The 24,022-nt window shown below is 36.8% G+C and overlaps 2 protein-coding genes across 4 annotated transcripts; one reads left to right on the top strand and one right to left on the bottom strand.

Annotated features, from left to right (window-relative positions):
- Positions 1–376: 376 nt before the first annotated feature.
- ND-49 (NADH dehydrogenase (ubiquinone) 49 kDa subunit) lies at positions 377–5,556 on the bottom strand. Its single transcript, XM_017088738.4, has 6 exons — positions 5,343–5,556; positions 5,132–5,256; positions 4,960–5,069; positions 4,698–4,899; positions 1,197–1,384; positions 377–1,139 (listed from the first exon to the last, which is right to left on the bottom strand). Exons 1-6 carry the CDS (start codon positions 5,438–5,440, stop codon positions 450–452), a joined length of 1,413 nt encoding a protein of 470 aa, XP_016944227.2. The 5' UTR covers positions 5,441–5,556; the 3' UTR covers positions 377–449.
- Positions 5,557–10,052: 4,496 nt separating this feature from the next.
- Ephrin (ephrin) lies at positions 10,053–22,600 on the top strand. Of its 3 annotated transcripts, none has more exons than XM_017088704.4 (5): positions 10,053–10,240; positions 13,429–14,309; positions 14,633–14,943; positions 15,016–15,639; positions 19,307–22,600. In XM_017088704.4, the coding sequence occupies exons 2-5, from the start codon at positions 13,576–13,578 to the stop codon at positions 19,615–19,617; spliced, it is 1,980 nt and encodes a 659-aa protein (XP_016944193.1). In that variant the 5' UTR covers positions 10,053–10,240; positions 13,429–13,575; the 3' UTR covers positions 19,618–22,600. The 3 variants fall into 3 exon arrangements, with proteins under 3 accessions (XP_016944193.1, XP_016944194.1, XP_065723379.1); XM_017088705.4 differs by having other exon boundaries at positions 10,053–10,348; XM_065867307.2 differs by having other exon boundaries at positions 10,115–10,133.
- The last annotated feature ends 1,422 nt before the right edge of the window (positions 22,601–24,022 follow it).

The following is a 24,022-nucleotide window of genomic DNA, read 5'->3' as shown; positions in this document are numbered from 1 at the left end:
CATTCTTACACAGTATCCAAGTCGAATTTGATACTCTGTTCAAACTTAAATGAAAACTCTCTGCTTGTTGAGCTTCATCGTGATAAACCGGTCTATTCGCCTGGGTCTGATTGTATTCCTAGGCGAACTAGTAAACGATCTTGGCGTACGTAGTAAACTTAAAAGGCCGCTGCTCCGATCAAGATTATGTTTTAATCAAGGCGATATCTATGACCAACATCTTACGTCCTTTTTTAATTTCTAGCAGTTTTAGTTCCAATTTTTAAAGATTTTTAATATCTATACCTTTTTACGATTCGTCACTCCGTGGACTGCCACTGTGATTTAACAAAAATTTTAAAGAGGTCCCCCAGTGTACTAAAAAAGTACAAACGAATTGCGTTTCGAACGTATCAATGATTTTAATATTTATTAGCATTTCTATTAGGGCACATCCTTAAGAAAAAAAATTATCGATCTATCTCCCCAAATACTACATCCAAAGTACCAATAATGGCAACGACGTCGGCAAGCATGTGCTGCTTTCCAATCTTCTCTAAAGCTGCCAAGTGGGCGAATCCCGGGGCTTTGATTTTACAGCGATATGGACGGCTCGATCCATCTGATATAAGGTAAACACCAAATTCGCCCTTTGGAGCTTCAATTGCTGTGTACGTTGCTCCGGGAGGAACTTGATAGCCTTGGGTAAATAACTTGAAGTGGTGGATAAGAGCCTCCATAGACGTCTTCATTTCGGATCGAGAGGGGGGTGCTACCTTAGCATCGTCCGTTTTGATTTCTCCAGCAGGCATTTGATTTAGGCACTGATCAATTATTCGCAGCGACTGGCGCATCTCCTCTACGCGGCAAAGATATCGGTCATAACAGTCGCCCTTGGTGCCGATGGGCACGTCGAAGTCTACCAGATGGTACGCATCGTACGGCTGTTGTTTGCGGAGATCCCACTTTATACCGGAGCCCCGCAACATGACGCCGCTAAAACCGTAGTTCAGAGCTTCCTCTGCCGTTACAATACCAATGTCCTCGGTTCGCTGCACCCAGATTCGGTTCGTGGTCAATACATCCTCCACTTCGTCTAAACGCTCGGCAAACTTTGATGCAAACTCATAGATATCGTCCATTAGGCCAAGAGGCAGGTCCTGCAATAGAGCCTTAATTAATACATTTATTTCTAACATGTGTGCGAGGTGCATTACCAAAGACACGCCACCAGGACGGATGTAGGCAGCATGCATTCGGGCACCAGAAACTCGCTCATAGAATTCCATCATTTTCTCCCGCTCCTCGAACAACCAAAAAAAAGGCGTTAGAGCACCAACGTCCAAGGCGTGTGTTCCGACAGCCATTATATGGTTTAGAATTCGAGTGATCTCGGCAAACAGAGCTGGATCGAATACAACATACGAAAAGGAGTACTTTAGCTCATGATGCTTAAAAAATTTATAAATAATCATTTTTAGAAAAAATAATTACAATTCCATAGGCATTTACAGTACTTAAATAAAAGACAAGCGAGAATGCTATAGTCGAGTGTCTCGACCACCAGATACCGCTACTCCACTAGAGAGAGCGCAAGGGTGATGGAGATATGCAATCAGGAAAAAGAGATTGCCACACAACGCCACCTATCGTCGATTCCACTACTTGCTTATTCATTTTTATTGGATGGTGCGATTTGAATAGTGTTTGGCATGTAGATGGGTATTGATTATATTAACGTTCGATATTTATCGAAAAAAATCCAATTTACACTTTAACAAAATCTAAATTAATTCTAATAAGGCAGAATGATTTTAGCACACTTCCTGCAAAGTGTCAGTTCATTAAGGAGTTATGACCAAATAATATAATCGCCACTATGTGGCGCCCTGCAAACTCGGAAAAAGTCTCTTTGCTGCATTTATACCTTGTGATAGTCTATGAACTCGACTATAGCGTTATCTCTTATTATACCCGTTACTCTAGAGTAAAAGGGTATATTGCAGGGTTCGAAAATATAAATACGTAGCAGCAATATTAACTACAAAAATGTTTTACTACTGCTACGAGGGTAATTTCATTGAAGCCTAGAGCAGATCAGTTTTTAAATGCTACTAACAGAAAACTATATGGTATAGCATAGCCTTTTATGTAGTAAATATTACTTCATATTGATTACGGCAACAGCTCTCAGCAGAACTATAGTAAATATATTTGTATACATATATACGCCATAGTCGATGGCTTCGACTATAGATACCCGCTACTCGGCATAAGATGGTGGGAGAGGGATGGAGATGTGCTTAAAGGAACCCTCCTTTTTAATAGCACACCTAGCCTATATCCACCTAGCCCCACCTATCTTCTTCCTTTGTTGCGCCACCTAGCCTACAGCGCCAACTAGCTGAATTGCTGCATGTTGTGTGTAATCTTGATTAAATCTGCAAAATATTGATTATTATTCTGTTATAACTTGTTAATGACTAGTCAGATTTATAAAATTTTTTGGATGTAGATGAGTATTGATAGCACCAGTTTACAAAAAAAATCGACGAAATACGCCATGAAGGCGACCTTGGTTTTCCGGTATGGTACCAATTGTTTTTAAAGTGTAAAAAACGTTTTTGGCATTTTTTTATTTTCTAACTCGAGTTCTGATAAACCGAATTTGGTCATCAAAGACTCATTTTACAGGTAAAAGAATGCCCTTTCAGTATTCGGGAACAGCAGCCGTTAAACATTATCTTAAATTTTCAGTGGGGAATAAAAAGCAGAGCAGTAAGCGCAAAATTAAACAAGAAACGAAGGTAACTTCGGCAAGCCGAAGCTTGTATACCCTTGCAATTACAATTATTAAATTTAAAAATACAAAAAATGATATTCCCAATACTATAAGATAATATGTCAGAAATCACCGAAGCTATAAATTATTTCATATTATTTTCCCACCAATTTTCCGATCGTTCCTATGGCAGCTATATGCTATAGTCGTCCGATTTTGTTTAAATTTAATGCGAAATTCAAAACTAATTAAAAAATGTTATTTCCAAGCTTAGGAGGTTATATGTTTAACAAGGAAGAACGCTATAGTCGAGTACCTCGACTATCAGATACCCGTTACTCAGCTAAAGGGAGCAAAAGGAAATGGAGATTTGCAAGCAGCAAAGCTATATTAAAATGCGCCACCTACCGGCGGCAGACATATTTTAGCGTTATGGGCGTTAGAGTGAGTGTGGCACTCTGCTGAAACAAACTTGCGCTGCGTAAGAAGCTCAGCAATCGGCACGCCAAATCTCAATAGCCCAGCTCTCATAGTTTCCGAGGTCTCAGCGTTCATCCGGACCGACAGACTCACAGACGGACATGGCTAGATAGACTCGGCTAGTGATCCTGATCAAGAATATATGTATATACTTTATGGTGTCGGAAAAGCTTCCTTTTGCCTGTTACATACTTTCCGACGAAACTAGTATACCCTTTTACTCTACGAGTAACGGGTATAAAAACACCAAAGATATAATTTATAAAAATTTTTTTTTTCGATTATTCCTATGGGAATAAGGTATAGTTGTCCGATCCGGCTAGTTTAGACTTAGATATAAGACTTTTGGAAAAGTTTCAGCCCGATAGCTTTAAAAAAGCTTTATTTACGAAAAATTCAAAGGAGATTTTTTTCTAACTGACAAAAATTATTTAAATCGGAGCCTCCCAACGGTTTGGAACCCAGCAATCGATCTCACCTTGAAAAGAAATATTGCTATGCATTTTTAAAGGAATAATATAAAAATATATTCCTAAGCAACAAGTTTTGTTTTCTCAAATGCCGATAACTTTATCGTTACATACACTAACAGCTGTCGAAGTAGGAAGAAACGGTGAGAAAATAAAACATTCCGATGACGAAACGATAATAAAACTCTCCGAAAACCAAAGCACTTAAAAACGAAAACATAGTTTTTCTTATAACGCAAAACGTAAAATGATGTCAAAACTGGAGCACGTCGGAGCAGCAAAAATATGTAAGATGAATCCAATTATATAGGCCACATAATTTAAAATGTCGGCTAGCATCGGTTTTCTGTATTCCATACCGAGGAATCTGTAAGTGATTTCAGATTGGTAAGGATATTGGAGTGCAGATAGGTATTGATCAGTCAAATCTATTTTAATTTACTAACAAGGTATACGAAATCTTCAAAATTGTTGGGGCCACACAGAATTTAGCGTTACGGGCGTGCCACTCCGCTGAGACAAACATGCGCTGCTTAAGAATCCCCAGAATCTGTTCGCTTTATAGCTGTTTCTCTCATGTACTTTATTATTCGCCTTTGCAAACTTCCCTAGTGCGCTTACTTAATACTTGTACTTCCGTCCACAGTACATAAGTGATAAGTATCGTCTTTTACAAATCTGCGTTATATTCTTTAGTATTTGGATACAAATATTACGTCAAGGCTTACCGGCGAATATTGGAGTATAAAGAGACTACCTTAACCAGAAGAATCCACGGTCTTAATGAGAATAAATTGCATTATAGAATAATCAGCGGTGCCACATAAATCACTAAATCGCTAAGACGCCTAAAATCTATATTGATACACATAAGAAAAGTACGCCCAATGGGCGCTCTGTAGTTTCTGCGAGAAGCTTTAAATCCCACTACCTTACGAACTTGCGATTGCAATGATCCATTTATTTCGGCACTTGTTACTACTTACTTCGAATATACTTCGCTCGGAGGGGCACCTCGATGTTGAGAAGCTTTTCCACAGCCAGAGAATAGCACTGTTCGTTGCACATCATGGATACGTAATCTAGCCGGTCGAAATAGGGCAATGCTTGGGTGTACGTTTTGTACTCGATGAGCTTCTCAGTGCCGCGATGCAGCAGTCCGATGTGCGGATCGGCACGCATCACAGTCTAAAAATAAGACGGTGGGATGTAGATCTAGCTAGTAGAGCTGCAATTACCAGCTCTAACCTCTCCATCCAGCTCCAGCACTAGACGCAAGACTCCATGGGCCGCGGGATGTTGGGGGCCGAAGTTTAGAGTTAAGTTACGCACAGACTTCTCGACAGGCGTCACCTTGCCTAGTAGAGAAGGGAATTCAAAGCGTTAGGCCACGGGTTAGCTTAATAGGTTAGCAACTAACTGTTCCATGGGGGCACTTTCCAGAGCGATGTCACCTCATCTGGATACATCACTGGGCCGCTAAACTGCTTCATGAACTCAGGGTCTGGATACCATTTTGCAGCTCCGCGGCGACTTTCATGCCCACTAAAAAAAAGAGTGTTTGGATAAGAACGGTTTAAAAAAAAGAGTAAGTCTCATATTTGCGTATTATGTAAGCAGGTACTCATTACCTTAGCGTTGTCGAGCCTGCTGGAACAAATTGAGTCCGCAGCCTCAAGTGGGACACCCCCGGAACAAGGAATCGCCTCGAAATATTGGCAAACGCCATGCTGACAGCCAAGTTTTTCTTTTAATGTTTTTAAATTAGCGTTTCAGTAGGCTAATACAACCAAAACGTTGGACGCAACCGATATTTCCAAGAAGTATCGCAAGTCGATTTACACCGGCAAATCAGCTGCAGCTTATATAGTGTTCACAAAGAATACGTATTGCGGGTGTACTTAATACCCTCTTCACACAGAGAAGGCGACCTACTTCCTAAGAAATCCACGTGCCAAAAAGAGACGAAACGCACACGCAAATCGATTCAGTATTTCAGTTTAGGTGACTTCGGCTTGGGTTTTCGGGTCTTTTTTTCTCAGCTTCGGCGCGCTTTTTTGCTGCTGCGGCAGGGGCTCTCAGTGCAAAGCAGAGAAACGTCAGGCTTCATGGCGCTGTGCGCCAACAACAATGCAAGGCAACAATGCAACTTGTGCCGACCGCTGGTTTAGGACCAAGAAGCCTTCATCTTGTAAAAAATCATTTCTTTGCTTTTTTAAGGATATTACCTCCATCTTATGTTCTTCTTGAAAAGACTTGACACCTGTTGCACCAAAACATACATTATTTATGTAAAGAAAAAACAGCTTAAAAGCGCATCCATTTCTCAAAAATGTTGCTTAAAAAATGGATTTAGACCAGTGATCGGCACGAAATACAATGACATTTTGTCTTTAAGCCTAGTACTCACATCAACGAAAACCGCGAGTTAACCATAGGAGTGAGCGAGAGGCAAACAGGCTGCTAAAGCTTTTCGTCGGGTCTGTTTTTCAGCGCGGTACTCAGATGAGCTAAGAAAATACCGGTAAAATACCAAATTTCGCGAGAGACTTTTCGATGAACTCCGTTAGTTGCGCGCAAAGAATTAGAAATTTAATCTTTGGAGGTGTTCGTGACGAAGCGGTGGGGAATTAAAAAATTAAAAATGGAAGAAGAACACCAAAAACGGCTACAGGAGGTCAGTGAGATGAAATAGGACGCCTAATCCAAGCTGTTGCCCATTATTGTGGTACTTGACCGACAGGAAGCAATACCACAACGGGGCAAACCCGCAGAATAGTTGAAGCGCTGGAGGAGTTGCACTAGAGAATCCCAGTGGAAGGAACATGGGACATCGCTCGATTTCCGCTCTCCATTGAGGACTCCACCTCCACCTCCACCAGCTACTTGACAGCTAAAGCGGAGATGGAGGACGCGCCGGCTTCTATAGGGAGGAGAAAATAAGGTCGCCCGCTAAAGGACAGCTGGAGGAGCCATCACCAGCCATTATTGGCCAGCCTATTGGGACCTGAAGCAGGACTACAGATGGCGCGGGAAAAATGGCGAAGCATCCGTGGGACGAGAAGGAAGCCTATAACTTCTAATTTACATAAACAAAAACATTCGTTGAACATTTTACTTATTTTTCTTTTAATTTTTTGTGCACCAGCAGACTCTTTTTTTGAAATTGCTCCAATTAATTTCTTTTCCGTTTGGCAACAAACCCAGCTGCTTAACAGTAAGACAATGCCACATGCATTACGGGTGAACTTTGAAAACTTCGGCCACACTACTTCGGTTTCACTACTAGTGAAACTCTTAGCCGATCTGGGTACTAGGCTTTAGTCAGAAACATTATTGCTAACCGGTTTGGTATTTGTCCAATTCATTGCTATTGAATATAAAATCGCTTCTTATTTTTTTTTGTATATAAATCGAAATAAATCGTATGCTTTAGATATACAAGTATAAATGTAATCATGTATAAAAAGTGATGTAGGCCCTACCAAGACTCTACTTTTGCCCACCTTTATTTGCCCAAGCAGAAACTATGCAAAAAAAATAGGGTTAAGTGTACCCTGGTGTAAATACTTTTTTACTTTAGAAGCTTCTCCTTACCTTCCTATCCCACTCCACTTTCTATCTAACATGATAGAATAAACTGCGACTCAATGTAACAAAAATCTGAAACCCCTTGAAAAAGTATAGTTTCTTGAAAATTAACTTAAGTTTTATTAAGGCTGTACATAATATAGGAATTCTTCTCCACCCCAATTTATGTTAAAAGAAAAAAAATGTTAAAAGATCGCCTATCTTATATTTAAACCCGCAACGCAAATTCCCCCTCCCTTTCATACCACAACATTCTTCACACTGACATGCAGTAACCATTCTATACTGCTGTGACCATGTCAGAGCGAGACAGACACATGGACAAAGCCGAATAGGAGAACTTTAGAGTGTTAGTAAAAGGGCCTAAGTTACACGAAAAAATTTAAACGTCGTTATGGTCGGGGATGCTTTAAGATCATGACTAAATTTATTACAGGGAATAAAAAAAGTAAAAATGAATAAAAAACAAATCGAATTTTGGGGCACTTTGAGGCCGCCTATTGCACCAATTTATAAATAGTACGAGTCTTAGAACTATTTCCAAATTTCGTTTTTTTTTTAGAATTTAATGATGTTTTTTGAGACTCTATTTTACAGTTTTAAAGATAAGGGACATTTGGTCATTTGGTTAATTTAGGCATCTTAAATGCACTTTCAATTTGCAGCCGCGTAAATGTGTTTGCAATTTAAAATTAAGTTACACTAATTAAAACATTTCTTTGTTGAAGGAAATACAAATTTAGAACTGGAATTAAAATTTTTTCCGCTTCTAAAAGAGCGTAAATACAAAAACGCATATAGAAATCGTCTTGATCGCAGCAGCAGTTTTAGTTTTATATATTACAAAATTTGTTTGTTAAAGGAAATAAAAATTTTAATTGCAATCAACATTTTTCCGGCCTGTAAAAAATCCTTCATACATACACACATAACAAAATAGTTTTGATCTTAGCAGCATTTTCAGTTTTCCATGTATACTAAAAAATTAAGCCACTAACAACTGTGGCTCCTACAGTTTTAAATCTTGACTACAGCGTTCTTCCTTGTTTATCATTTGTATTTTAATCTTATTTGGGCAACTGGGGGACATTTTAATTTTTTTATCCAATGAAATGTTGAGTAACAAATTGGATAATCTAGCTCTTACAGTTTAATTAAACCCCAAGGTGATAAGAGATGTTTGAAAAGGGGTTAACGCAGGGACGGGGACGTTTTCAACCCTATAAAGTATACATATTCTTGATTAGCATCACTAGACTAGTCAAACTTGCCATGTCCGTCTGTCCGTTCACCTGTCCGATTCTACACAAACTAGTCTCTTAGTTTTTAAGCTATCGGATTAAAACCTTCCCAAAAGTCTTATGTCTGTTGCAGGTAGTATATAAATCGAGTCGGATCGGAAAACTTTATCCTATAGCTCTGGAATGATTAAAATCATTTATTTTATGTAAAAAAATTATTACTGTTGTGTTTCTTGACATATTATCTTTTACTCTTGGGAATATAATTTATTAAATATATCAAAATTTTGAATAAAACTAAAAAAGATCGAAAGACTTTATCATATAGTTGCGATAGGAACGATCGGGTAATTAATATCAAAAAATACCAGGACCGCTATACTTTGACTTCGGTAAACATATACGGTAGTAAACTGAAGTGGAACATTATATTAATGTTTCCGTAAATTTTTTTTTTGTTTTCCTTAAATCAGCTTGCCGAACAAAAACAAATAATTAGGAAAAGTTCAGAATAAATTAAGAATACTATGGAATAACAAATAAAAACGAACCACCTTAAATTGTTCCTTTTAAAAATACTCGCCTTGATAATCAGTACTCTTTTGGATACTTACAAACCAATTGTCCTAGTGGTCATAACATTTCTTTTAAGACACATCCAAAACATGGGTTTTGAACGCTTGAACTGCTTATTTGGATTTCGTGAATCGTTGACCACGCAATTCACACCTAATATTTGGGAATAAAAATAAGTCATTGGGTACCAATAGGTGTACGGTGAATAAATCATCGATTATATGTCTGATTATTCAAAAATTCACTAGCTCGACAAAATGTGTGAGCGCTCGCAATGTCAAGTTGGAGAATGATTTATCTATAACAGTTCTTTATTCGAAGTTCTCCAATCACTTCTGGCAAGCAAATGGTCGTCTACCACTCAGGACTGACCGTACAAGGATGCTCAGGAACAACTCTCATTGGATTTGAATTATCCTCAAATACACACATGGTGGATTGCTCTATGCTTTCGGCTGTCACATTTTAATATAAGTCTTTTGAAGCATAATGCAGCTGAAACCGTTAAAAATGAAGAATAACTATAGTGCAGTACAATAAAACAATCACTTAATTATTTAATTTATAATTTATTGTAAAAACGATGTTCATACCCAAATTAAAAAAAAAAAGATTTATATTGACGCACATAAGAAACTTACGCAGAATAGGGCCTGTGTGATTTCATTGGTACCATCCTATAGCTCGGATCAGAAATTTAAGAAATTCATTAACGTTTCAACCAAAGTTGTAACCTTATATTACTAAAAAGAAACGGTAGCTGCCGTTCACGACTCCTGTTATCGGATGCCAAATGTGCACCGTTTCAATTGTTTCACATGGTTGGTCTCTGTGCGAAGAGGCTATTAGCATTGAAAACCATGATAATAATCGATGGTTTCGTGAATATCGATAACACAAAATTGTTCCAAACATCGATAGCATCGAATAAACATCGATTTTTGTTCCAGCTCTAGACAAGTTTTTTTTATAAATAAAATAGCTCTAGAAATACATTATTTATACAAAATAATTGTATGTAATCCAATTATAAAAACTTGCCGTTAAAATGAGTTGTTTTCGAGTACCTTCCTTCAGACGCAAACCTGTTCGGGACCTAATTTAAACATCAAGTGAAAAATGTAATTGGTTAAAAAGTGTACCAAAACCGAAAAATTTATGTGACATAGTGTTACTTTTGGTTTCTAATTTGTACGCCTGCCTTTGATCTTTTTACGAACAGCCTCAAAGTAATTTGATAAAAAGTGCAAATAAGAATGCTTGCTCAAAAGTCGAGATGTCTGTGTATACATACATTCTGAGTTGATTCCTTCTCCACTGGGGACTGTGTCGTCACTGTGTATGTATACAGAAATCGTCTCTTTTGCTGTATACATACATATGCATTCGTATATCTTTCCATTGTGATGTTTTAGGACTTTAAGGAAAAAATTAATATAACCTTTTAATCGGTTACAAATGAAAATATAAATCCTACTTTTACCTACATACATATAGGAAATATTAATGTGGTGGATCCTGCTGTCTGTTCATATATATACCTTTAGTATATGCTTATAATATATGTTTTTGATCAGCATCCCCAAGGAAGTGATATACCTGTATATATATATGTACGCACACGCAATGTAGTAATGTAGTAATTTGTATGAAAGTTGAGAAACCGACAATATCCGCCAACGAGCAAACGATCAAATCCATTTTGTTGTTATACCCTTGCAGGTTTATATAATTTCAATCAGAAGCTTAGAACGCAGCGAAGGAGGCATTTCCGACTCCATAGAGTATATAATATATATGTATAGTATATGTGTTCTTGATCACCAGACAAGTCGATCTGGATAAGTCCGTCTGTCCTTAGGTGCGACATGCATTTGCCTTCCGAGTAATTGCTCCAAGGAAATCGACGTAAATTTATGATTTTTGGGTAAGGTATCGGAAAACGGGCAGTGAAGCTGACTGGCGCCTTGAATAAGCCACGCACCAAGTTTAAAGAGCCAGTTTGAGTCTCTGTTTTGGACATATGGAGCTAGTCCTTGATGTTCAGAACTCAGGCAATCTGAAGGATCGATTCTTGAGTTTGAAGTGCAGATGTGTTGGGCTTGACTTTTTTATGTTTAGGGTTCCGATCAGGAAGCCTGAGGAATACCCTCAATACTTCACTACTATTCTGACTACATTTGCTACCTCTTAAAACTACCATTCTTTAAGCAATTTCTTATCTACCGCGGAGCTACCCAAAACCTATGTAATACGTCTTTCAGTCCTGTGGGACGAGCAAGATAGCAACGACTTATCTTACTAGTTCACCGCCTGCGAACCACCCAAATTGGGTGCTTATCAGGAATTATAATCCAGGACCTAACGAGAATTAAGAGATGTTGCTAGAGTTACTGTTACTGAGTAGACCAAGAAAAAGGCACATATGAGAGGCTTAAACTCTGCAATTACTGAGAACTTTATTGATCAAATATTGGTCATTCCCAATATTATTTCCTGTTGAGTATGCTTCAGCGATCCCTAACTTAACTTAACTTAAATAGGATGGGCATGTTTCAAGTGAATGATTAATGTCCTTGCAGCTTGAGTAGTTACAAATGACACATCCGCCAGTTGAAGGCTGACCATGTTTTTTTCGGCTGTTAAAAAACCGGCTAAGAATAACTGAACATTGCTCCCATGTTAGTAGTGAGAAAACAATTTCTTTATCTAGTTTAGATAATACGAGTTGGATAATAACTTTTAATATTTCAGTATCTGATCCCAACAAGTTAAATGATTTCCTAAGAGCACTATTGGAAATTAAAATCGATCGGAGCGATGATGGATCTGATTTTGACAATGGATGCACATTTAAAATGTTATTAATAGAAGAGTTTTTGGATAAGTTTCCTCTGTTACTTGGAAAGATGCAAAAGCTTTGCAATTTTGTACCTAAACCCCCATGTGCTGTGCCACATACAAGTCAATTCATACAAAATTATGAGAGTTCACAAAATACAAATATCCGAACTCCTTAACGTCCTGTCACGGTCGCCATGTTAACAGATTCCAGTATTTACAAATGTTTTAGCTGGTTTCTCGAGTCCTTAAAAAAGTCCTTGCAAAAATAAAAGAGCTGATGAACATGACATAGTCGACACGATAAAGGAAATCGACTATATGTGAGATTTTACGAGTTCGTCATCTAACCCTACTCGTCACATAACTCCCAAAATACACTAGTGTGCATAAGTAATTTGACAAAACAAAAGGTAAATGTACTCATAATTTAAACTTACTTCACGTACATGTTGGCATTAATGGGAAAGTCACTTAAATTCCGTTTGTATAATACAAGACTTTTCTTAACCCATATTTAGGTTACTTATTGATAATGCCGAATTTTTGATGCTTAAAGTTTCTCAAAAAAAAACTTATAGTGTCTACGAAAATAATTTTTAAAAATTCTTTGCTTATGTTTTTTATGCTGGCGGATTTAAATAAGCGAGAATTTTTCGGAAGTTAACAGAGTAATACAAGATGAAACAACGATTTCGTAAAGATTTTTTAGAAGTGGACTCTATAACATGTTTAGGAAATTGAAATCCGTGTCAGTCTTCCAGAACTTAAGTTTTTAATATTATGTTTTTGTCCTATTGCTAAAACCAGGGTGTTATGTAAAAAAGTCGATTAATATAAGAAATTATTTCCCGTTGTCCCTTAATTTTTAAAAAAAATATTATTCCCGTTACTTGTAGAGATACTTGTACTAGATTCGTTGGAAAGTATGTAACAGGTAGAAGGAAGCATTTCCGACCCCATAAAGTATGTATATTTTTGATCAGGATCACTAGCCGAGTCGATCTAGCCATGTCCGTCTGTCCGAATGAACGCTGTGATCTCGGAAACTAAAAAAGCTGCAGTACTGGGATTACCCATGCAAGCTCTAGAGACTCCTGCGCAGCGCAAGTTTGTTCCGTAAGTGTGCCACAGCCACTCTAACGCAAACAAACCGCCCAAAACTGTGGCTCCTACAGTTTGAATTCTAGAATAAAAATTGTAACTGAAATGTATTAGTCTCGTCAATACCTATCGATTGACCCAAAAAGAGTTTGTCACGCCCACTCTAACGCCAATAACGCTTAAAATTGTATGCCCACATAACCGTGTATTGGGATCGCGCGTAGGTAGCGCATTATATTCTAGCTTTGTTGCTTTCATTTCTTTATCTCCCTTTGGTTCCTTTAGCTGAGTAACAAGTATCTGATAGTCGAGGTACTCGACTATAGCATTCTTCCTTGTTTATTTATTATTTTACTCGTTGCAGATGGAGCAAGACACACACTGGTATGTTTCGACACGGATATAGCTGTAAACCAGTCATCATATTTGTAGGGCTCAGCTATCTTGTACAGATCGGGGCATTCAGCAAGCTATCCAGGATATAAACATCTAAAAGAAAATTGCTATCGGAATGCAAGAACGGGTTAAAGAGCTACGCCTTACTGTGTGGTCAAAGTCACAGATTCAAGATAGTAATCAACGGTCCAGTATGGTGGTTTGCAACAAACGCTTAACTTCCACTAAAGTGCTTGGCGACTCACACCAACCACTCTTGTTAGCCCTCCCAAATTGCAAAACGCGTCGCCAGCAGAAGCATCATAAAGTACAGCTATACTCTGGGAGCCCATTGAACATAAAGCTGTACGCGTCAGCGAATATTGAGGGTATTCCGAGAGCAAGGAATCAGGCACCAGCGACGACTAATAATCAACAACCAGCTATGCATCGAAAGACTAAAAGCAAAAGCAAGCTCGAAACATCCAACAACTCTTCGACGCTACATTCATCAGGTGATAGTGATATTTATCCATCCGCAGAGAATTCATCGGCATTAGTGGAATCAGTCAAAAAATGTGAAGGAACTTCTACAGAAATAGGAGTAAAGACTTCACAGCATTTCCCACATATAAACCAAATTACAAAAAACCAGAGTTGCCGCAACAACAGGATTAGAAACAGAACCCGCTCCTATTCTTCGCCTTCGGCCTCAGCGGTGAGATGCAAAATGATGATTCCATTACCAACGTTTGGCGCAACATCTTTTGTTACTTTGCTGACTTTAATTTGTATGGAAACGGTTTTGCTATCAACCATGTCCAGTTGCGCCAAAACGTTCTACATGCATTGGAATACATCGAACAGCATGTAAGTAAAAAAAATATATTTAAGAGAGTCGTTATATCGTGGTAGTCACAAATTAAGCACATTTACCTTTGGGCATAATCATCTTTAGTTATTTCCGTTACTCGGAAGGTAAAAGGGTGTAGATGTAATGTAGATGTTTGTGTGTACATTTTATTTTATTTCATTTGTCAACAACTGCCGGCACGCCAAAAGTTATTCAAATCGGACTATAAGTGAGTAAGATAGCTGAATAACGGGTGCACGATAATCGGGACACTCGACTATAGCGTAACTTCTGGTTTTAAAAATACTGTTTTTATTTAATTACACTCTCTTATCCACAGATTTCGGATTGATAATACCGATCATATAATCGATGTTAATAAGGGCAATCTTGCATTTGAGTTTGATCAGGTGCATATAATATGCCCAGTATATGAGCCAGGAACTTTTGAAAATGAAACAGAGAAATATATAATTTACAATGTGTCTAAAGTGGAGTATGAAACATGTCGCATAACAAATGCAGATCCGCGAGTAATAGCTATATGTGATAAACCTCAGAAATTAATGTTTTTTACAATAACTTTCCGGCCATTTACACCGCAGCCAGGTGGCTTGGAGTTCCTACCTGGAAATGATTATTACTTCATTTGTGAGTTCGGTTATATTACTGCCATTCAAAGATCAAATACAAATAAGTCTTGTTTATCTTTTCATCATTTAGCAACTTCATCTAGAGATGACTTATATCGTCGGATAGGAGGTCGCTGCTCCACAAACAATATGAAAGTAGTCTTTAAAGTGTGTTGTGCCGCCGAAGACAAGAACAAAACCACTGCGATAAGCAAATCTATATCAGGTGCAGACACTGGAGGAGCCATTAATGTCAATATAGCAGCTAATGATGACAGTCATGTCCATAGCCAAGGCAATAACATTGCTATTGGAACAAATATTGGTATAAATGGAGGTATAATTTCTGGAGGACATCAAACCGGTGGAATACCAATCAATCCAATCAACGGAAATACCAATATAAATGGCATTGCAACTGCTATTAATTCAAACATTGATCAGTTTAACCGGATACCGATTCAACCAAATATAATCGGTAACAATGCAGGAACCAACGCCGCTGGTCCTGGAGTTGTTAATGGTGGAGGCATTATTCTAACTCCTGGACATGGTCATGGAAACATTAACATGCTACAGCCAGGACGCGGCGGAATGAACGTGGCTTATCCCGGACATCACCACATCCAAACTGGGATCAGGATAAATAATGTACCGACGCAGCACAGCTACCCACCTCACAAGAGTAATGTTAACAGCAATACTAACCCGAATGGTAAGTACAGTACAAATGTTGAAAACATTTACAAAGAAAAAACAAGAAAGAATGGGTAACTTTGGGAAGCTTGGAATATATTTTTGAGCTTTAAAAGTTATCTGTAATGGCTTGAACTTTAAGTAACTCCCCAAACAAGTACTGTGGTGCTTAAGTCGTATATATATTGTATATGTTTTGTAGAACTAGTGACTTCAAACAATTGAAAACTTGGCATTTTTTTTGTGGTTTTTAAATTTAGTCCAGCTGTTGGTCATTTTGTCTTTTATTTTTGTGAGTAATTGCACTGGCAGCTTATCAATGAGTGTGTGACGGCTACTGTTCTAAGAGCATACCGATTCCCTATGTCCGCTTATTGGAACGCCGCCGACCGCTGATTTAGTCCATAGATTAACACATAGAGGTTATAATCGTGGATGTGAGCCCATATATAATTTTCTTAGGAATATTTGATCCGCTGTTGGTTTTTATCTGTGCGCATTAGTTGTTTACGTTTTTGCATTAAACCGAACAAAAAAATGGACAGAAACGTAAACTTTTCGCACAATTTTAACATTAAATTAGGTTGTATTTTAAACTAATGCATCTTTTTACAACAAAATGGGCTTTTTAAGAGGAGCAAGCTGTTATTATACCCGTTACTCGTAGAGTAAAAGGGCATACTAGATTCGTCGGAAAGCATGTAACAGGCAGGATCACTAGCCGAGTCCATCTAGCCATGTCCGTCTGTCTGTCTGTCCGGATGAACGCTGAGATCTTAGAAACTATGGGAGCTATGCTATTGAGATTTGCCGTGCAGATTCCTGAGCTTCTTACGCAGCGCAAGTTTGTTTCAGCACAGTGCCACGCCCACTCTAACGCCCTAAAACCGCCCAAAACTGTGGCTCCTACAGTTTTGATGCTAGAATAAAATTTTTAACTGAAATGTATTGTTCTCATCAATACCTATCGATTGACCTAAAAAAAAGTTTGCCACGCCCACAAACCGCGAAAACCTGTGAGGCCCACAATTTTTATGCTAGATAAAAAATTTTAACTGAAATGTATTGGTCTCGTCAATACCTATCGATTGATCCAAAAAAATTTGCCACGCCCACTCTAACGCCCATATCGCTTAAATCTGTATACCGCCGGTAGGTGGCGCATTTTAATCTCGCTTTGCTGCTTGCATATCTCTATTTAGCTGAGTAAAGGGTATCTGATAGTCGAGGTACTCGACTAAAGCGTTCTTCCTTGTTTTTCAAACTGCGATTCCACAAATACCACACGTTAGGATCAAAAACTTAGTGTGCAGATATGCTTATACACTATATATTGACATATATTGACATAATTTAATGCCCATAGGCCACCAAAAACACTGTTGAGCAGTGTTATTATGCTTACCAAAAGAAATCAAACATATAAGGGAGGGCTCAGATCTCATCTAAATGAAGTACTTATTTTTATACCTTGCAGAGGTATAATGATTTCATTCCGACCCCATAAAGTATATATGTATATTCTTGATCAGCATCACTAGGCGATTCTATTTAGCCACCTCCGTCTGTTCGTTTCTACGCAAACTTGTCTCTTAGTTTTAAATTTATCGGGATGAAACCTGCCCTTAATATCTTAATATTTCTGTAATTCGTTTTCCTAAAATTGGAAAGCTCTGTTCAAACAATGCTCCTGCGGGATCGACATGCAAGGGTACAGAAACTTTGGCCAGCTATTCTTGTTTTTAATTTGGCCTTCGCTGTACCAATGTGTGTTTTAGTACAAGACTGTGCGCCATTCATTTGGGTGTGTGCTGGTGACGGCAAAACTATACAGGCTAGAAACTCCAAAAGTTAGAAAGTTGGGACTAGGCATGCAGATTTTAGAGATTCTTGCGCAGCGCTAGTGTATATGAGCAGGGTGCCAATTTGCTAATAGCAATAAAGTTATAATTTTCGCTGAAAACATTCCACATGTTAGTTGCTTTTCTTTTTTTTTTTGCTGTGTGCTTACTGCTGACCAGGGATATACGGTACTCACAACATTCACATAATATTATGAAATGTACCCACTCTACCGAAATTGAATAAGTACACCTTTTTGGAGTTGCAACTCTTCGTACTATGCGTACCAGGTGAATCACCAGTGACAGTGTGTATGGCACCAGTGACGCACCATTGGAGTTCCATATAGACATTTGTATCGGATGACCGACACTGAAATTGACAGGTCACAAAGTGACATGGGTTTGGTGATTTCATCTGTGAAATAATGTAAAATGTTTTATATAAAAAAGTTAAAAAATATGGTTTTAAATTTTTTTATTTGTATTAACATTTATTTTAACTTGTTTATTTTTAATGCATTGGATTGTCTCGTGAAAACAATTGGCAGGGTCGTTCGGTCAGTCGAATAATATTGAAAAGAACTGCAAGGATGTGCGTAATTTTCTTCCGTACAGCAGTGTACTCTAAACAGAAGTGGAGAAAAAAAATTTTTGGTGGAGTAAAAATTGTCGGAAGTTGTAGTGAAATTGGCACAATTTTAACATTTTACAGTAATAAAACAAGGAAGAACGCTATAGTCGAGTACCTCGACTATCAGATACCCGTTACTCAGCTTATGGGACCAAAGGGAAATGGAGATATGAAAGCAGCAAAATGAGATTGAAATGCGCCACTTACCCTTGATTTCAATATGTGGTTATGTGGGCGATTTAAGCGTTATGCGCGTTAGAGTGGGCGTGGCAAATTTTTTTTGGATCAATCGATATGTATTGATGAGAAAATTACATTTCAGTTAAAATTTTTATTCTAGCATCAAAACTGTAGGAGCCACAGTTTTGGGCGGTTTGTGGGCGTTAGAGTGGGCGTGACACATTTCTGAAACAAACTTGCGCTGCGCAGGAATCTCAGGAATCCGCATGCCTAATTGTTGCTCTTACAGTTTCCGAGATCTCAGCGTTCATACGGACAGACGGACATGGCTAAATCGACTCGACTAGTGATCCTGATCAAGAATATATATACTTTATGGGGTCGGAAACGCTTCCTTCTGCCTGTTACATACTTTCCGCCGAATCTAGTATACTCTTTTACTCTACGAGTAACGGGTATAATTATATAATGGTGGAAAGAGACTTGTCTAAATGCTAGTAAAATATTTAAAGGCAAATATTTATACCCGTCACTCGGGGAGTATAAAAAAAAAACTTGTCACGCCCACAAACCGCTGCTTGCATATCTCCATCTCCCTCCCATTTCCTTTCCTTTCCTTTCCATACAGTTCTCCCATGTTTTATTTGAAATTTTAGAAGCTTGTTTATCACATCGAAAGCCCTGAAAACAGATAACTTTAACGCCCATATATTTAGTTTGTCTTAAGATATCATTGCCACTTCACAGCAAATTTTAGGAAAGTCATCTAGCTATTTATTTATAGTAAAACTGAGTACTATCCCAGTTTCCTATAGTTTCCGAGATCTCAGATCTATTGATCCTGAAGAACTTTATAAGGTTGGAAGTGAGTCCTTCTACCTGTTACATACTGTCCGACGAATCTAGTATACCATTTTGCTCTACAAACAATGAGTATAAAGTTAACTTCCTTTCTATTTAAAATTTCTTTAAATTTTAAAGATTTATCTTTTTATAAATTAAACGTATAACATTAAAAAAAATATTTTCAGATGAGCACCACCATTACAACAAACATCCCAACGAGGTTGTAAAGAACGAAGAGCTAACATACAACAGAGGCACAGCGCAAGCAGATAAACACATTTTCGCCTTATGGATCTGGATCGTGTCATTTTTTCCACTGCCATCAATTCAATCTTGCTGTTTTTCCGCGTATTGGATAAACTCATCTTTAGTATTAAGCATTGTTGCGATCCTCGGTATCCACTATCTAGTGGAAAACGTGTTACAAACCACGTGTCAGCGGTATAGGCCTGGAATTATAGACTTAACTCCAGCATCTAGCTTGTTTGACCAGTAAATTTGTAATTGTAATATCAGATTTTGTGTGCCCCTACTCAGCATTTATGTTTTAACAATTCCATTATCCCTTATATCTTTTGTCACTCTTCTCAAACTATGTTAATATTGACAGTGATAAAAAGTACTGGATTGGAAAGGTTGGAATCACACGATATGCTTACTGATATTGATTTGGAAAGGTAATTGCAATTGACCGAGTTAGTCTAACTCAAAGTTTAATATAATAGATCAGATAGAAAGGAGAAAGGTGAAATAGAATTAATAAGTAAAACAATTAAATATATCAAGTAAATTAACAGTTAGGAATAGTGGTCTAGATATAACTGATACCGCATAAGAACAGAAGGAGGATAGCAGAGTGTTATTGCAAAACAGATCAGATGCAATGCAAAAGGCCAGGTATAAAAAGCACTTGCAATTGTGCTGCATACCACCACCAAGTGCCTAGCCACTATGTCTACTGTCCTCCTTACATTTGTGTCCTGGTTTTTTCGAAATCAATAATTGGGGTATACAAGAAATGAAATGTATATCCATATGCAGAAATTGTAAAGCGATGAAGCGATTATCAAATCATTACAGCTATAGCTTTAGCTGACTGAGTGACTGTCAGTTAAAATGATCATTCCGAAACTCTCTTGTCTTATCTAGGGACATACTTGAAGAAATGACCATAAATAGGAAAAAATGTTTCACAAAGAGAGTAGCATGCCTTCGGAATGGCTTAGGTGGATTAGAATTTTCCTTGTCACAGGAAATGTGAAATTCTAAAATTGTTGGAAAAAGCCACATACTTAATCTAAATATGTTCTCGTGCAAGACCCTGTACGAAGAATATTTCGACTGAAATTAAAAAAATTTATTAGCAACGCTTATTAAAAAGCATGTAGTAAGATAGGTATAAGTTATTTAAATACAGTGTAATGCAGATGGCGAATGACTGCGCATATGTAAATGTAATCGTATAAGATCAAATGAAACTTATGTATGTGTGTTTAGTATGCATTGATGTATATTTAAAATCGTAGTAGGTATTTTGAATATGGTAAAGGTGAAATTCAAAGAACTCAACTATAAGTTTTATGTTCTTTTTTGTTTTGTTTTTATTTAAGTTTCTTTTTAAAAAATACCATTTTATTTTGTAAATGAACCAAGCAGTATAGAGAAGTGATTCTTAACATTAAATAAAATATATATGTATATACATGAAGCATACACATACTTATATACAAGAAATGTTTAGGTGAAACGTTATAAACTTTGTAAATTTAATATAACTTAACTAACAATTAAAACAGAATGAAGTAAGGGGAAGATTTAAAAATCGAATAATATATAAAAAATATATTGGGGCACTTGTGCTACCTTTGTGTGAAAATAAAAAGGTTACAATTTATATACATAGTCTATATATAGTGAATAATTCAATATATTAGATCGTGATTATGTAAGCGTGGGTATAATTTAATACGATAAACATGTGTTGATACTGTCGCTAAAAAAAATTTGCCCCAGCGAGTTAACTATTTACAAATTATAATTGAAGACAGACAGTAAACAGACTACATCCCGTATTTTATCGGTGAAGTGTAATCTAAAATTTTGATTTTGCTGCGACTAAACCGAAATATAAGAAGTTTATTGTGTATTTAGTGTAAGCTTCGTCATTTTTTCATGTTTGGCGTTATTTTCCATTTACCTGTGCTAGTTTATCTACTGCAATACAGCCTTAAACAACTAAAATTCTTTCAATTTCCGGACATTTTAAGCTCTGGGCGAATTGTATTCTTGTACTGCCACAGCAAACCTGAACACTAAACCGAATTTATTACGATCCAACGGTATATGCCGAAACCTAGATTCAGTCCCGTTCTATGAGTGAATACCTTAAAATATGCATTGCTCTACTTAGGCCTGTATCCAAGACTTTCTGTCAATGTGTTGATAGCTTCTAAAGATACAAAGCATTTTTTATATTTTATAACTTTACAAGCTGTTTTAACTTTGACAGGATAATGAATCCGGACCGTACTGTTACTTAATCAATTACTTAATATCATACTTACAAGCAACATTACATACTACATACCAACATACATAGATTCATACAATAGAACCGTAACTAACTACATAATAAGACAAGAGTCAAGATAATATAATGAATCGCTAGGATAACACATATTCATACAGCACACATAACATACATACAGTTTTATATTTGAGCAGCTCACAATTCTGATAGCATTCGGCCTGGTTGTCTGCGACAGCAAACAGTAGCAGATGTTTACTAAGTTCACCCTAACCTACCTAAAGTCATTCCCGTCCTTAACAATGCTTTCTTTTTCACGCAAACATCGTAATGATAAAGGCATACAGTATGTTTCCATTATAACCAAACATTCTCAGATAATTAACTTTCAAACTTTTTGTTAAAGTGCACTCTGGGTAATTTTTTTGTAAACGACTAAGCGCAAGAAATGTTTTAATGTACTAATGATTTTGTTATACATTTTGTATACTCTTACAAATAACTGTTATTATTTAAAATGTTTGACTCTTCTAAAAATTAAAACAATTTAAGATACACAGTTTGACGGCGCTTTATCGTTTGCAAAGAGCATTAGACCTTAATTCTCATTTTATGTCTTAGAATACACTGACGATGCACAAAAGAACTGTAAACATATTGCTAAAAACCATAAAAGACCGATCGATCAATGTATATTATTTGATATGATTGAATTCACGCTAGTATGCATTTGTATTTCTATGTTACAGAGAGAAGAGTATAATGTAGTTTTTAATATTAGCTCAGCATATTTATCTACTTATACTGTTTAAGAAGTAACATAAGCAAGTGCATATGACAAAAACTTTGTATGAGTATAACAGATAGCCAAGCAGCAAGTAATAATGGAGGTGTGGCATAAAGAAGATAAAATGTATTAATGCAAATAAAAGAACTTTGAATTTACATTAAATTTTAGACTATATTGAATTCATTCGAGTACTTAAAATCTTTAAACATGTAATTTCTCATCGGTAAGTATCTAAGTATCAAATTTAAGATTTTTTAAATAGGGTTTCATTGGGGGATTACCGCCTTATAATGATAAAACAATGATATGTATAATACAAATTCCGTTACGTCACAGAAATGTTTTTATTTTTAAAACAAAAAAACTTGACAGTCACAGAATTTATAGTTTTGTTTGTGGTTCGAAATAAAATGCATAGTTCATCAAGCTAGAGAGAAGTGCTACAGAAGATTTGGAAAATTTTTGGAAGAGGAATCTTAAACAAGTACCCAATAAATATGAATTCCGGTTTTCAAATACCATGATCCCAATGGTTTACAAGAAATCTTCCGCAACTTAAAAACATATTCTTTGATATATTTTTCTCTTCGGGGGTTTTTAAGAAAAATTTTTGTTAATAACTAAATCGGTTTAAACCATACTTAATCAGTAAAAATCGACTTTAATTAAAAAAAAAATTAAGTACACGTTTGTTCAACTTCAAATAATTTGTAAAGCGTCACTTTGATAGCAAAAATCTTAGCACAATGTACACAGAGAAAACAAGGAAGAATGCCATAGCTATCTAAATCTGGAATCCCAATTCTCAATCTTTGATAGCTTTCGAGATATCCACGTTCATACTTACGATTTTTTGAAGTTTGTGGCAAACTTTTTTTGGGTCAAATATAGATAGGTGTTGATGAGAACAATACATTTCAGTTAAAATTTGAATTCTAGTATTTAAACTGTAGGAGCCACAGTTTTGGCCGGTTTGTGGCCGTTAGAGTGGGCGCGGCACATTGACGAAACAAACTTGCGCTGCGCAAGAATCTCTAGAACCTCCATGCCTAGTCCCAGTATTGCAGCTTAGATAGTTTTCGAGACCACAGCGTTCATACGGACAGACGTACTTTGTAGGGTCGGAAACGCTTCTTTCTACCTTTTGCATACTTTCCGACGAATCTGGTATTCCTTTTACTATACGTGTAACGGGTATAAAAATTGAACAATAACAGTTTTGTGCTGTCTCCTAAATTTTCACATATTCACAATAATACAAAATTATATCAATTTCAAATATTATTGATTTGAAATCGTATCATGTTGATATGAACCCGGATTAATTTGATGATTATCATATCAAACGTTACATCTTTAAAAAGAATTATGATAGGTATGCGCCTTCGTAGTTTTTGTGTATTTATGGCATTTTGTATGGTATTAAAGATATTTTTAAACTGAATTGTCATTCTGACATTCGACGAAAAGTTTTTTAATAATAGTTGATTTAATGGTTATTATCTCAAATTTAATTGTATTTACTTCATGTTTGTCTAATTCTATTTTATTTACTTTTTGTACACCGCTACGTGCTTTTCGGTG

Source organism: Drosophila suzukii, chromosome 4 (assembly GCF_043229965.1).
Source record: "Drosophila suzukii chromosome 4, CBGP_Dsuzu_IsoJpt1.0, whole genome shotgun sequence".
NCBI lineage: Eukaryota > Metazoa > Arthropoda > Insecta > Diptera > Drosophilidae > Drosophila > Drosophila suzukii.
Note: the sequence above shows the minus strand (reverse complement) of the source record. Positions and strands in the feature narration are given on the sequence as shown.